Genomic DNA, 16,115 nt, shown 5'->3' with positions numbered 1-16,115 from the left:
TACAGTTTTCCAGAGTGGCTGCACCAGCTTGCATTCCCACCAACAGTGTAGGAGGGTTCCCCTTTCTCCGCATCCCCTGGGTAGAAGATCTTTTAAGCCATGCCAATGCTTTTGGACTCTAACCCAAGAGAATTAAGAAGATGTCAGTAGGGTTTTAAGTGGGGTAATTACCTACTCAGATTTGTGTTTCTATTTCTATTTTTTTAAAGATTTTATTTATTTGAGAAAGCACACATGCAGATGAGCACATGTGAGCTGGGGGAGGGTCAGAGGGACTCCCAAGCAGACGTGAGGCTCAACCCATAGCCCCATGTGGGGCTGTATCTCACAAGTGCAAGATCATGACCTGAGCTGAAATCAAGAGTCAGATGCTCAACCAACTGAGCCACCCAGGTGCCCCTTCAGATTTGTGTTTTTAAAAGTTGACTTGGGTTCCTGTGTGAGGAATGGATTGAAGTGGGTCAAACGTGGATGTACAGAAATGAGTTAAAAAGCTTTTGCAGTAGACCAAGCAAGAGGTGGTGGTACCTTAGATTATTAGAATTGCAGCAATAGAGATGTAGACAGATTCAAGAACTATTTACAAAACATAATTGACAAGATTTTGTGATTATTTTGGTTTAGGGAGTAAAGCTGAAGGGATGTCAAAGATAAATTTTCATATGCTTGTTCATGTCTATTTTGGTGACATTTTAGTATCTTGAACTTAAACATCTTTAAAATTGAACTGGGGGACCTGGGTGGGTAAGTCGGTTAAGCAACCAACTCTTAATTTCGGCTCAGGTCGCGATCTCAGGATTGTGAGTTGGAGCCCCGCATCGGGCTCCATGCTGGGCATGGAGCCTGCTTAAGATGCTCTGTCTCCCTTTGTCCCTTCTCCCTCTAAAAAAAAATAAAAAAAATAGGGGCACCTGGGTGGCTCATTTGGTTAAGCATCTGCCTTCGGCTCAGGTCATGACCTCAGGGTCCTGGGATCGAGCCCTGAGTTGAGCTCCCTGCTCGGCAGGGAGTCTGCTTCTCCCTCTCTATCTGCTCTCTCTTGTTCTCTCTCACTCTAAATAAATTAATAAAATCTTTAAAAAAATTAAAAATAAATAGAAAAAATAGAACCTGTTTTTTCCTTTTGGAAACTAATTCTTCCCCTTGACTTCCCTATTTTTGTGAATGACATCCCTACCTCCAGGTGGCCTAGGTGTACAACTTTTGTTTTGGTCACAACTTACACTAAATTAGTTACCAAGTGTTAAGGACTTGACCTCTAGCATGTAGAGTCTCTTCCTTCCCCTCCTCCTCTTCCTCTTTTCTTTTCTTCCCCTCCCTCTCCTCTTCCTCCTCCTCAGTAGTATCCTCTTGCTAGATCATTCAAGTCTTTGAGCTCCTTGAGGGCAAGAATGGTCTTTTTCATCTTGTATTTTTAGTACCCATGTGTACCTCAGTATTAGAGACATACAAAAATATTAAATAAAATACATTGTTTTCCCTGACTCTTGTTTCTTCCACTATAATTCTTAATTCTTTTCCACATTTTTCCCCTCTCTTTCTCAAAGTCATTCAGGAGTGTCCTTCTGCTTCAAGAATAATTTGGTCTTAGGCCCCTGAGGTTATGAAAAACTGGCTGCAGGATATGAGAAGAGTATGAGTTGGGGTTTTTTCTGTAGTAGTTTAGTAAAAATTGCCTCCTATCCCTTTTTACACTGTAGCCCTTACAACTACGAAGAGTAGATTTTTCTGGGAAGGGAATATACCTGATATTTATTAGCATCCCCACTGTTGAATAAAATTTTAAAAACTTCATTTGATGCCATTAACCTTTTTTGATTTTATAAAAATAGTTGCAAAATTCAATTTTTTGATCATTTAATGTATATTTCTTAGCATTCCAGTGTTGTGTTATTATCTCAATAGCTACATTGTGGGTTAGTATCTTATATGTGCATCTAGAGTATATTGTTTCATAGAAAGTTTGTAGGAGAAATATTCAGATATCTACTTTGGAAGCACCTATTTTTCATAGCTTTGTATGCCCTAATAATGAACTTTCATAATTCTTTTTTTCCACTTTTAGGAATAAGAAAATTTTAAATAAGAAGAAGTTGAAAAGAAAACAGAAGAGCAAATCAAAAGTGAAGACAAGAAGCAAGGTAAAACTGCTGACAATTTATAGGGAGTAAGGACTTTTTCATATAGTAATTGGAATAAAAATGCCAAGATTAAAAAGGTATAACTAGCAAACCATTTCATTTCTATTTTTTTTATTTTAATTTTTAAAAAGCCCCTTATTACTTGGTTATACTATTTAGTTTCATCTTTGGAGCATTTCATGACCACTAGCCTGGAAGTTAATATCTGGGTGCTGAAAATTATTTACTATTTATTCATGTTATCTTTGATCAGTTCTTTGGGGGAACACATCCATTTCTCTTCTCTTTTTTCCACTCTAACTACATGTTCTAGAAACTGAGTAAATTGGCTTGTTAATTGGGACTTGGTTTTGGCCTATGCATATGTCATGAGTTAGGGAGAATCTTGGTGTATCTATATTGTTCTGAGCTTCTTTTGGTGATGGGTGGCTGTGCAAAAGAAAAGGCAATATGGAATATTTGAATTAGATGAGATCATAGAGAGCAAGGATGTTTTTTTCCCATCTAAAACGGAAATCTTTTCTATTAAATCTTAAACATTTCACTTTCTACCGAAGAGTCTTTTCTTTCAAACAGTACTAAGAAGCCTAGACAGGAGAAAGAGGGGAGTCATAACTATGATTTCTGCACAACTCTACTTTTGGTTAAAGAAACAATAGTTTAGCTTGGCCTGTATGTCGTATTTAAGTTCTAAAGACAATTGTTTCCTGCCCTTTTTAATTAATGTTCTTGCCATTTTGTAACTGAGAGAAATGTACTTTAAAGTAGTAAACCAAAAAATGAAATAAAAGTATAGGGGATGAAATTTATTTCATGGCACTATCTTGAGACACAGCTGGATCCATCAGTAATGTCAGCAAATCTGTGTCTTCATCACTTGCTTCTGCTTTCTTCTGTGGGTTTATTACCTGTGGCTGAGGACAAAGGCTGCTGGGGGCTCCAACTTCATTTTGTTTGAGTGAGGGGCCATCTCCTTTATTAGTTCTAGCAGAAAGTCTTGGGTATGATTTTTGATTGACCTTCATCATTCACTTTGGCCTTGGAGATGGAGTACTTTGATTGGTTAGACTGAGTTATGTTTATAACCCTGTGATAGGTGATAGGTGAGCATCCTAATAAGCAGGCCATGTGAAATGGGAGGGGGTAGTTACCCTACGGAAAATGTTGCTGGGTGGGCAGGTAAATGATTTATGTTCACTATATCATTTCTTATTACTTACTACTTCTGCTTTTGGGATAAAAGAGGGAAATGGAGAACATTCTTAATATACTTGTTATATAGTCATTTGGATTTTCAGCCTCTACCCCTTTTCCACTTTTTGGTGTTATGTGCAAAGTCAGAGTATGGGAATCTTGAAAATCTTTTTTAAGTTCTTTTAAGGTTTCATTTAGTGATGTTCCTAAAAGTGGGGGTATATGATATCGAGGAAGAGGTGGGAATTCAAGGTCTTTCATCCCCTTCAATTCTGTCTCTAACTTTGTGCCTTTAGTAATTCATCTTTCTTCTCTTGGCCTCAGGTTTTATATCTGCTTTTTAAGAGCACCTTGTGATAAGAGTGATACAAAAAAAGTTACTCATTTTTTCCTAAAACATTAATTGCATACTGACCATGTGCAGGCCTTATGCTGGGTATTTGGAATAGAAAGATGAGTAAGAAATGGTTTCTGCTTATGATGGGCATATAAAATAATAAAATAGTGTTGTTATTCTCCCTGCCCTCTTTTACTGTTTCTGGACTATTTTTCATTCATCTTTTTAAAAAAAGTTATTTTAAAAATGCCAGTGAGCTTTTTTTCCCCCATATATTTAAGAACGAGCATTTCTTTTCAGCAAATGAAATAAGATACCATTTAGCTATACCACTTTTATTTCCTTGTTTATTGCTGTCATTGGCCCCTCTATTTCTTCTCATCCATTAGCCATCTCCTTCATTCAATTTCCTTCTTATTCAGAGTAGAAAGCACAATCTTTAAAAAAAAAAAGGAAACTTCTTCAGCATCCTGCTATTAAACATGCCTGGGTCTTAGGTTAGGATATTTAATAGCAGAGTTTTGAAAGATATCATCAAGGTTTAGAAAATTTCCATCAGTCTCAAGCATTTTCCTCATCCTTTGCTGCATTCCATCTCTCCCTACTGCTATGGCTCTAGGCAACCACAGATGTACTTTCTGTCATTATAAATTAGTTTTTATTTTCTAGAATTTCATATAAATGTGATCATGCAGTGTGTACTCTTCTGTATCTGGCTTCGTTCCCTCAGCATGATTTTGAGTTGTGTCCATATAGTTGTATATATTAACAGTTCTATTTTTTTTGCTGATGAGTATCCAATTATTTAGATATATCTTAATTTGTTAACCCATTTACCTGTTGATAGACATTGTGATGTTTCCAGTTTTTGGCTATCACAAATGAAGCTGCTCTGAATATTTGTGTATTAGTCTTTGCGTGGATATATGTTTTTGTTTTTTGGAAGGATAAACACCTAGAAGTGGAATGAGTAGGTGCTGTTTCCTTCCATGATTTGCCAGAAGACTGATAAGTCTCAAAAGCAACTTACACTAATGGCTAAGATTTATTACAGCCAAAGGTACAGAATAGGCAGCAGGAAAGAGAAATGAATAGTATTAGTGGTGTCTAGGGAGTTATGGCATAGGCTTTCTAGTCCTTCCTTGTCTGAGCACACAGGACATGCTTTCTTGCTGGCAGTGAACTACAAGGATATGTATGGAATATTTCTGTCCAGGAAAGCCCACTTGAGTCTTAGGCTATGAGACTTTTATGGGGGGTTTTGTCACACATAGACTTGTCCTGCTTTGCAACCAGCCATGGTACGTGAAACTCAGGTGCACATCATCAGTCTCGATGTTTGTACAAAGCTATTGAACAAGCCAGTAGGCATGGTCCATTGCTCTGGGTGTATTTTACAGAACCATCAGTAACTAACACAATGAAAAGTCTAAAGACCATATTCCTAAGGATTGGCCCACAGTCAGTCCTGGTTCCCTTGGGGAAATGCAAGGAATAAGCAGTCAAACCTGCATTGTTAACTCTTTCCTCATGGGTGGCATGGTAGATGAATGTTTAACTGTTAAAAAACTATTCAGACTATTTTCCAGAGTGTAATTATTGCATTTTACTGTTCCACCAGTAGTGTATGAGAAATCCAGTTGCCTTACATCTTTGCAAACACATGGTATCGTTAGCATTTAAAATTTTAGTCATTCTAAATACATAGGGGTATTTCACTGTGGTTTTCGCTTGGTTTTCTCTAGTGACTAATGATGTAAACATCCTTTCATGTGCCTTTGGCTATTCATATCTTTTTATTGTGAAATGTCTTTCCTATCTTGCCTTACCTTTTTATAATTGTCTTATTACTGAATTGTCAGAGTTCTTTATGTACTCTAGATACAAGTCCTTTGTCAGATACCTGTATTACAAATAATTCTTCCTGTTCTATGGCTTGCTTTATTGTTTTTGTATAGTGCTTTAGAAGAACAAAAGTTTTTAAGTTTCATAAATGTAATTGATTATTTTCTTACATACATGATTCATGTATTTTGTGTTCTAAGAAATCTTTGTCTACCCCAAGGTCACATAGATTTTTTTCTATATTTTCTTCTAGAGATTTTATAGTTTTAGCTGCTATACTTAGGCCTGTGATACATTTAGAGTTAAGTTTTGTGTATGGTATGAAATAAAGGTTCATGTTCACTTTTTTCATATTGGTATTCAGTTGATTGGCATTATTTTTACAAAGACTTCTCTTTTTCTGTTGAACTGTCTTAGCACCTTTATAAAAAATAAGTTGACCATATTCATTTGAGCCTATTTCTGGAATTTATTTTTGTTTAATTGATCTATATATCTATCTTTACACCAATACCACACTGTTTTCTTTACAGTAGTGTTTTGTTTTTTTTTAAGATTTATTTATTTATTTATTTGAGAGAGAAAGAATGAGACAGAGAGAGCATGAGAGGGAGGAGGGTCAGAGGGAGAAGCAGACTTCCTGCCGAGTGGGGAGCCCGATGCGGGACTCGATCCCAGGACTCCAGGATCATGACCTGAGCTGAAGGCAGTCGCTTAACCAACTGAGCCACCCAGGTGCCCTCTTTACAGTAGTTTTGAATTCAGGTCATAATGTCTTCCAACTTTGGTCTTTTTAAAAAAATTGCTTTAGTTACTTTAGGTCCTTTACATTTCTATATAAATTTTAGAATCAGCTTGCCAATTCTATTTTTAAAAGTCTCTAGAATTTTTATTGGGGCTTCATTGAATTTGTAGATTTGAGGAAGAGTTGCCATTTTAATGATATTAAATCTTCTAATCAATGAACATGGTTTATCTCTATTCTCTTTTTTTTTTTTTTTTAAGATTTTATTTATTTATTTGACATAGAGAGACACAGTGAGAGAGGGAACACAAGCAGGGGGAGTGGGAGAGGGAGAAGCAGGCTTTCTGCGGAGCAGGGAGCTCGATGCAGGGCTCAATCCCAGGACCCTGGGATCATGACCTGAGCCGAAGGCAGACGCTTAATGACTGAGCCACCCAGGCGCCCCTCTATTCTCTTTAAGTTTTCCTTAATTTCTCTCAGCAGTGTTATTTTGGTTTTCAGTGTACAGAGCTTGCACATAATTTTATTAAATTTAACTGTAATTTTGTGTTTTTGATATTATAAATGCTGTTATTTAATTTTTTAAAAAATTTTGAGATGATCATAGTAATGCAGTTGTAAGAAATAATACAGAGATCCTGTATACCCTTCGCTTGTTTTTTCCAATTACTAAGGTATTGCATTACTGTAGTAAATATCACAACCAGGAAATCGATATTGATCCAACCTACTGAACTTACTCAGATTTCACCAGTTTTACACGTACACATTTGTGTTTGTATGTGGATGTATATTTAGTTCTATGAAGTTTTATCACATGTGTGGATCTGTGGACCATTACCGCAGTCAATTATGTACAAGACTTCTATCACAAGGATCCTTTTTGCTACTCTTAAATAGCCACAGACATTACCCCACACTCACCCTCTCCCCAGCCTCTGGCATTCACCAATCTATTCTCCATTTCCGTAATTTTTTCATTTCAAGAATGTTATATAAATGTAATCATGGGGATTGGCCTTTGCCACACAGCATAATTCCCTTGAGATTTATCTCATTTGTTGCATATATCATTGGTTTGTACCTTTTTATTGCGGAGTAAGCATTCCATGGTAAAGATATATCATGTCTTCTGCAAATAAATTTGTTTTCTAGTAGGTAGCATTCACCCATTAAAGCACATCTGAGTTGTTTCTCTTTTTTGGTTATTTTGAATAAAACTGGTATGAATATTCATGTGCTGGTTTTTGAATGAACTTTCTTTTTTTTTTTTTTTAAAGATTTTATTTATTTATTTGAGAGAGAGAGAATGAGAGAGAGCACATGAAAGGGGGGAGGGTCAGAGGGAGAAGCAGACTCCCTGCCGAGCAGGGAGCCCGATGCGGGACTCGATCCAGGGACTCCAGGATCATGACCTGAGCCGAAGGCAGTCGCTCAACCAACTGAGCCACCCAGGCGCCCCTGAATGAACTTTCTTTGGTATTGATGTCCAACAGTGCAGTTGCTGGATTGTACTGTAAGGTGCATATTTAATTTTGTAAGAAACTGCCATACTTTTTTCCAGAGTGGCTGGATCATTTTACATTACCATTAACAATGTATAAGAGATCCAGTTTCTCCACATCTTCACCAGCATTTGGTGTTGTCATTATTTTTTATTCTAGCCAGTCTGATAGTTTGTTTTATATCTTATTTTGTTTTAATTTACATTTTCCTAATGGCTCACCATAGTAAACTTATTATTTGCCTTCTGTATATCTTCTTCAGTGACATGCCTGTTCATGTCTTTTGCCCATTTTCTAAATTGAATTGCTTATTTGTTTGTTTTTTACTGTTGAGTTTTGAAAATTCTTCATATATTCTGCATGCTAGTCTTTTGTCAGGTATGCAAATATTTTCTCCCAGTCTGTAACTTAAATGCTATTATTTTTCTAAATTATATTTTCCAAATGTTCAATCTTAGTATGTAAATACCTTAACTTTTTTAAAACATGATCTGGTATGCTGTGACTTCGCTAAATCCACACATTATTTCTAGTGGCTTTTTTGCAGATATTTTGATTCTCTACATGTCTTCCGCAAATAAATTTGTTTTCTAGTAGGTAGTTCTTCCTTTCTAACTTACCTTGTATTCCTTTTTTTTTTTAAGATTTTATTTATTTATTTGACAGAGATAGAGATAGCGAGAGCAGGAACACAAGCAGGGGGAGTGGGAGAGGGAGAAGCAGGCTTCCTGCTGAGCAGGGAGCCGGACGCGGGGCTCAGTCCCAGGACCCTGGGATCATGACCTGAGCCGAAGGCAGCCGCTTAACGACAGCCACCCAGGCGCCCCTATCCTTTTTCTTGGCTTATTACACTAGCATATCTAGTACAATGTTGAATCGTATTGCTGAGAATAGGTATCTTTTCCTTGTTTGCATCTTAGGGTGCAGGCATTCAGTCTTTTACTATGTTAGATATGAGTATTTCATAGATGCCTTTTATCCAGTTTTGGAAATTTTCTTTTATTCCTAGTTTACTTATACTTTTTATCATGAATAAGTGTTTGATTTGTGTCAAATACTTTTTCCATGTTTATTTAGAATATCATATGTTTTTTTCTATTTTTTTACTGGTATGGGGAATTATACTGATTTCTTTTCCAGTGTTGTTACCAGCTGGTTTTTTGGTAGATCATGATGGTAGATCTTTTTCATATGTTCTTGGATTTGGATTGGTAATAATTGCTTGTTTTTAATATCTCTGGAAGGCATACCTACATGTTATTTGTCAATTAACTTTGGTGTATATTTTTTCTAACGAGTATTCCCCTTTTTCCCCAATTATTAATGGAAGAAGGGTAGAATTTTGAGACCAGTGTTTTTGGTACTTGAGGTGTACTTCCTGGACATACTCTAATTTTTGGAACTTGCATTAAACCAGTTCTGTATATTTATCATGTAAGTGTTGATCTCAGAAGTGTGATTGTGGTCTGATGAATAAAATGCTGGGACAAAACAGAAATTGACTATTTAGTTTTAACAATTAAATTACCAAGCATGTGATTTTTAGTATTTATTAAGACTGATAGCTAGGAGAGAGCTTCAGGAAAGCATATGTCCATAATCTGCAGAAATCTAATTTCCTAACTTTATCATTATTTAAATGAGAATGAAATTAGAAAAATTGACTAAAATTAAGGGTTTGGTTTTGTTTTTTTAGTTCTGATTTCTGTTTAAGTCCCTAAATCTACTTTTTAAAGAAATCAAAATGTAATTCAACAGTTGTAGTAGGTCATTGAGACTCTAATACATTTCATGTCCCTTAGAAAAATACCAAATTAATATTCTGTGATACTACAACAGTTAAGCTTTGTTGGCTCTATTCCTATCATGGGATAAAAGGGCATTCCTGTTAGATTCTTTGCCACTCTCCAGCCCTTATCAGTTTGGTTATTGCTGTGTTACTTAGAAAGTAGTGAAGTGTGGAAGAAAGGGTACGTACTATAAGTTGAGTTGGTAGACTTAGATTATCTTTGCTGTGTCACATATTTGACTTCTGCAAGTCATCTAGCATGTCTAATCTTTAATTTTTTATTTGAAATGAGAATTGGTGATGATGGAAAAGAATATGAAATTGAAATATTATATCTTATATTGCAGTCTGAAAACTTGGAGAATACAGTAATCATACCAGATATTAAACTACATAGCAATCCTTCTGCATTCAATATTTATTGCAATGTACGCCATTGCGTTCTGGAATGGCAGAAAAAGGAAACATCGTTGGCAGCTGCATCCAAGAACTCTGTGCAGAGTGGAGAATCAGATAGTGATGAAGAGGAGGAATCCAAAGAGCCCCCTATCAAGCTTCCAAAGGTAAGTCACTAAGTTCCACTTGGATGGATAACCTACAGATGTTTCAACTATAGTACAAATATTTATATTTCTAAAATACCTTGCTTTTTATAAAATTGTGCACTAAAACTTAACAGGGCATATGGGTAAAAACAGGTTTGGGGCAGACCAGACTATGCAACTTTATAACTGGAGTGCTAACAAAGTCAATAATTGGTAACTCAGTGGTGAGTACTTAGACAGCTCAGGAAAAAAGATCAGGGGCTTTTTTTTTTTTAATTTTTTATTGTTATGTTAATCCCCATACATTACATCATTAATTTTAGATGTAGTGTTCCATGATTCATTGTTTGTGCATAACACCCAGTGCTCCATGCAGAACATGCAGGGGCTTTTAATAATGTACAAAAGCAGTAAAGTGGAAATGGTGGTTTGTAAGCCTTGAGCCATTGCAGATAGAAGTGGAGCTCTGAGCCTGTGGGCTGCCATTAAGGTGGGCATAAGCAGAACTGCAAACTACCACAAGCCAAGAGCCATAGAAAGCTGGGGGTGCTCCCTTCTGGGGAGGGAACCCAAGGTACGGGTATGCATTTTTATTTTTCTTGAACTAGAACTAGAAGAGCTCCTGGCTGTGCAGCTGCTGAGCTGAGAACTTTCGCCTTTTCTGCCTGAGGATATAATTGTACTCTTGCCACTTTGGCTCCCCTTGCCCTATGAAAAAATTACATATGAAGCAATAAGACTTCTACATTGTTCTGATATCATTCAGAGACACGTAAGCTAATTGGTGTTATAAAAATATGTATGGTAGTAGAACAAGCTATTCTTAAGGAACTTTCTATTTAAGTATTAGTATATTTCAAGACTGTAATGTTATTTTATATATAGTTTTTTTTTCCTATATAGTAGGTATAGTTTGTATTTCTAACAAAAGACATATAGACATATTTTTAAAAGGGTACCTTTATCATAAATGATTTATGCATATTGCTTTTTTCTAAATATAGATATTTTAAAATGATTTCCTTTATCATAAATGATTCAGGTCTATTGCTTTTTTACTAAATGGATACCTTAAACCTATGCCTTGAAAACTTTTTTATACACACCCAGGGGAGCTGTCATGCAAATATTGTGCTACTTGAAAATAGCAGCCAAGATAGAAAGTATATTCCTGATCTGATTTTTTTTTTTGTTGCGCATTTCATGGTGGCTATTTCTAAGTGCACCACTGTCCTTAATCATTACTGTCAGATTCTTCTCACCTTATGCTCAGTGGATGACTTGCTTCCTGTTTCATAGAGTAAGAGAGGTTTTGTGAACTTCCTCAGCCTTTTAGTCAACCGTCTTTAAATATCCTTCTCTTGGGACTCTTCTTCCTTTAGTCCCTTTCTCTCTAGTATCCTTAGGTGTACCTTCTCTACACTTAAAACAAGCAAGCTCATCTTTTCCGTGTACATTCCTCTAGGTAGAGAGTTCTCCATCAAGTACTGACATGTCAGGAAATAGAGTACAGTGATTAAGAACCTGGGCAGTGGAGTCAAACTGTCCGGGCTCAGACACTCACCATTAAAAATACTAGCTCTGTGATGCTGGGAAAGTTATTTGCCTTATTTGTGCCTCAGTTTTGTTGTCTATGAAATGGAGATAACGTCTACCTCACAGGGTTGTAGTGAGGATTCAGTGAGTTAATAAATGTCATAGTTATAAGTAGTTAGAAGTATCAGGTTAGGTGCAAACATGGGGCAAACAAGAAATTGTGTAGGTGCAAATGAATTTGAGTTACTTTTCAAGGAACTCTTCAATTTATTAATAAATATGTCAGAGGAAGTCAAACTTCTGGACAGTCTCTGAGATCATGTGACAAGCGAGGGGGAAGAAGTGCTGAGATGTCTTTATGCAGAGGCACTCAGAATGCTGTGGGGTTTGGGCTTGGGTGGGGACTGTAACTCCCAGGTGATGTGTTTGGCAGTCATTTGCATGACATGAAGGACTGACACAGAAGAAGAGATGAGGCCTTCAGAAGGACTTGAGGTGATGGGAATTTGAGAGCAGGTGAGAAATGTTAGCATTTTTCTTTTCCTTTTGGCCATTTCTGCTCCAGATGCTACGCTTTTCCATCAGTTCCTTTTCTTTGTAGTTGTTCCTCTCTTGCTCCTCCTGCATGTGTGGCTCTCACTTTCCTTCTTTTCACATTGGTTTTTTCCTCTCCTACTCCTTTTCTCTTGCATAACTAAGATAGTTTTTATTCGTTGAAATATCACTTCAATGCAATTTTATTTTCTCCTTGAATTTTAAAAGTTGACCTTCATCTCAGGTCATGATTCCGGGACTCTGGAATTGAGCCCCACATTGGGCTCCCTGCTTGGCGGGGAGCCTGCTTCTCCCCCTGCCTCTCTCTCTCTGTCTCTTATGAATAAATAAATAAAATCTTAAAAAAAAAAACAACAAAACAGTTTTTACCCAGCTCAAACCATCTTTCACTATCTGATTTCCAGATCCTCTAAAGTGTTCCAAGCTTTATAACTACGTAATTTTTAATAGTTATTTTTAGGATTCATACTTCGCTTTCAGTCTCATTTGCTGCTAGTCATGCCACATATTTTGTTAAGAGATATAGACTTAGATAGATTTATTTGTTTACTTCTTAAGTTTATTTACTTCTAAATTCTTTTTTGAGTTATAGCAAGCTTTATATTAGGCCCTGAAAACAAAATCAGGAGACACAGTTTCTATCCTCAAGAAAGTTATGTCTGGCAGGGATAGCAGGCATGTCTAGTGACTTAAGGCTTACTAGGGCATGGTAGGTGTAGTGTAACATAGTGGAGTAAGACTGCAGCGCTGACTGCAGATGCATGTGCAGGCAGAGGGAACAGCATCGTCGTCAAAGTACAAGCGCTCTGTTTTTGGCCAGAGTGGAGTAGCTGAGTAGGGCGAGAGGCCGAGAGCAGCAGCTAGATTGGGAAGGGCCTTCTGTGTGCTGCAGCCACTTTCAGATTTTGTCTTGTGATTTGGAAATACTGAGAATTTTGAGTGAGAGACTTTTTTTTTTTTTTTTAAGATTTTATTTATTTATTTGAGAGAGAGACAGAGATAGGGAGAGAGAGCACAGGTGGGGAGGAGAGGGAGAAGCAGACTCCCCACTGAGAAGGGAGCCCCACGTGGGGCTCGATCCCAGGACCCTGGGATCATGACCTGAGCCGAAGGCAGATGCTCAACCGACTGAGCCACCCAGGTGCCTCTAAGCAAGAGACTTTGATCAGACTTGTGTTTTAGTAAAGTTCCGTGGGTGCTAGTAAGACAGGTCACTAGAGGGTGGTGAGATTAGAGCAGAGGGACCAGTTAGGCAGCTATTACAGTTGTCCACGAAGGGTGACTGACGGTTGGAATGAGGGTAGTGGTAGTGTTTGGCATAGAGGAAATGTTAAGGAAGCAGAATTGACAGGAATTAGTAATTAGTTGATTATGAAAACTGACAGAAGGTGAAATCTAAACGTATTTCTGAAGTTTCTGGGTGGTAATGCCATTTACTGCAAGAGGGAGTACTGGAGGAGAAACACCACTTTGCTGGAATGACGATAAGGTGTCCCATGTACACTATACAGGGCTGAAGTTCCAGAGAAACGTCCCAGCTAAAAATAGAGATTTGGGAGTTATTAAGGTGTGGGGGAAGAAGGTGAAATGAAATTCTGTTAGAGATAGGATGGGGGTGGGATCAAGAACATTGCTTAAAAATTGTTAGCTTTGAAAAATTCTAAGAACACTCCTTTTGGGTATGAAGAGAAGGGAAGAAGGTGGTAGTAGTCGACGATAAATTTGTATGTCAGAGGATAGGAGCATAGACTGAGAGGCAGAATTCTTCCTCTTCTTCTTTTTGCCCTCCTCCTCCTCTGCTGCCGCTCTTTCTCTACCCTTTCTTTCGCTGCCCTCTATATTTTTATTCTTTATTATTTGTAAATGTCATCTCTACCAAATATTTGCTTTATATAAAAAATCCTGAAAGTCAGTATACTTTCCTCTGTAGTAATATATAAATCTACTTTTGGTTTCCTCTCCAGTTTTTTAAAATGTATTCTGGAAGTATTAGAATGGATTCTAGGACTTTAAAAACAATTTTTAACTTATAGTTGACATGCAGTGTTATACTGGTTTCAGGTATAGAGCGTACAGATAATTCTGTACATTTCAAAATACTCACCATGATAAGTGCAGTCATCATCTGTCACTACACAACATTATTACAATATTATTGACTATATTCTCTATGCTGTATTTTTCATCTCCAGGACTTACTTATTTTTTAACTGGAAGTTTGTACCTCCTAATCCCCTTCATCTATTTTGCCAATCCCCTACCCCTTCCCTCTAGGACATTTTAATAGAACAAGATACAATTTCTAATGGCAAAGAATTTATTATTCCATCTAAATGTAACTAAACTTTTATGTTCATACTTGTTAGTGAAATAATAAAGTCACTTTGGGAAATAATACGATTTGAGGAGAGCAAAAATAAAACCTTGAAAAACTCATTTTTCTTTGGCCAAGCATGTTTTTATTTTACTTTTCCCAGCAGTGACATTGGACTGGCTGTATCGGATAGTTATTTGGGTTTGTGTTCCTTCAAGTATAATAGAGAGCCTTCAGGATTTAATTATTTGAAAGCAACTATAAAAGAAAAATTCAGTAAATTTACAAAAGACTATTTTCTGAAGAGAAGTGGAAGATTATGTGTTGGGTAGTTGGTTATGGTTTATCATCAAAAATATTGAAGCTTAGGGGCGCCTGGGTGGCTCAGTCGGTTAAGCGTCTGCTTTTGGCTCAGGTCCTGATCCCAGGGTCTTGGGATCGAGTCCCGCTTTGGGCTCCTTGCTTAGCGGGGGTCTGCTTCTCCCTCTCCCGCTGTGTGTGCTCTCTCTAGCTCTCACTCTTTCTCAAATAAAAAAATAAAATAAAATAAAAAGGCCTCAGTGTGTAAAGTGCAATTTCAAAGTTCATACATACAGTAAAATACGCTCAGCCAAACCTCAGGGGAAAACACTTATTTCACAACATCTTTTATTTCTCAGCTCAATAATTCAAAGCTAGATATGTTGGAAAACTTGAGGTTGATTTTTATTTTGTTGTATATTGAAAACATATTGCTATTCTGGAAATGACGTAGTTTTCCCCCTTATTAAAAAAATTTTTTTGTGAAGTAAGGTACAGATGAGTAGGGAGAATCTATAGTGTGGTTAATCTAGACAGATGGGTAATTTCTCTCTCCTTATCATTTGACTAACATTTTATGGGTATGTCTCACCAAAACCAGCCAGTGTTCTATTCCTAAGCAGCATACCTGAGTTCCTTACTCAGGTATACATTTATTCTTACACACTAAACTTACCAGAGAGAACTCAGGAACTTGTTCAGGAGGTAGCCTTACTCTTTTTGGTAAGGTTCAGTACTTTCTCTGTTACTGTAGGGATATTATATAAATAAACCCTAGCTAAGAATGTTATCTGTGAAGATTCTCCTTTGGCTTTTGAAAAGTCATGATTGATAGCAGTAGAGCAAGCATTCTTGAAGACTGCAAGAATATAGTAGTCTCCCATTGGCCTGAGAATAGAGCTCCATGTTTTGTGTTTAGGAGATCTTTGAGTTCAGATTCATTTCCTGTAAGTACATAAGCAGATAGAAATCTTGAACAGCACGTTTTTATTTTTTAGTCTATTCCAGGAAGAGAAACTATATCAACTGGAAAATTTTCACTGCTTAGTGCATTTAATCAATTGAAACTTTATACAGGCAACTTCTGTAATCTTAGTTACAACTAAGTCTGCTAGAATTTTAGTAACTTCTCTAAAAACAGTCCTGCTAGTTATTTTAACTTCTCAGTCATATCTGTATTCTTCAGAAACCTTGTAAATGATAATCAAAACTGCAGCTGACTTTCCTGCAACTGATTTGACCGTTGTCTGGAGATATATTTCTGAGTTGCAGTGGTTTTTAGCACACAACTGAGAGAGCAATTAAACAA

The 16,115-nt window shown here is 36.9% G+C and overlaps 2 protein-coding genes across 12 annotated transcripts in view; one reads left to right on the top strand and one right to left on the bottom strand.

The window, feature by feature from the left end:
- SCEL (sciellin) overlaps positions 1-16,115 on the bottom strand; it is a 732,032-nt gene that overhangs the window by 323,347 nt on the left and 392,570 nt on the right. The gene's annotated exons all lie outside the window — the stretch shown is intronic.
- Positions 1-16,115, top strand: part of MYCBP2 (MYC binding protein 2) — a 254,870-nt gene that overhangs the window by 25,411 nt on the left and 213,344 nt on the right. For all 11 annotated transcript variants that reach the window (XM_081815062.1, XM_081815063.1, XM_081815067.1 and 8 more), the window contains exons 2-3: positions 2,066-2,141; positions 9,904-10,119. In XM_081815062.1, coding sequence (XP_081671188.1) covers positions 2,066-2,141; positions 9,904-10,119 — 292 coding nt within the window. The remainder of the gene's footprint in view (positions 1-2,065; positions 2,142-9,903; positions 10,120-16,115) is intronic.

Source organism: Leptonychotes weddellii, chromosome 3, assembly GCF_054177405.1.
Source record: "Leptonychotes weddellii isolate Sample4059 chromosome 3, ASM5417740v2, whole genome shotgun sequence".
NCBI classification, from domain to species: Eukaryota; Metazoa; Chordata; class Mammalia; order Carnivora; family Phocidae; genus Leptonychotes; species Leptonychotes weddellii.
This window is presented reverse-complemented; position numbering and strand designations above follow the sequence as displayed.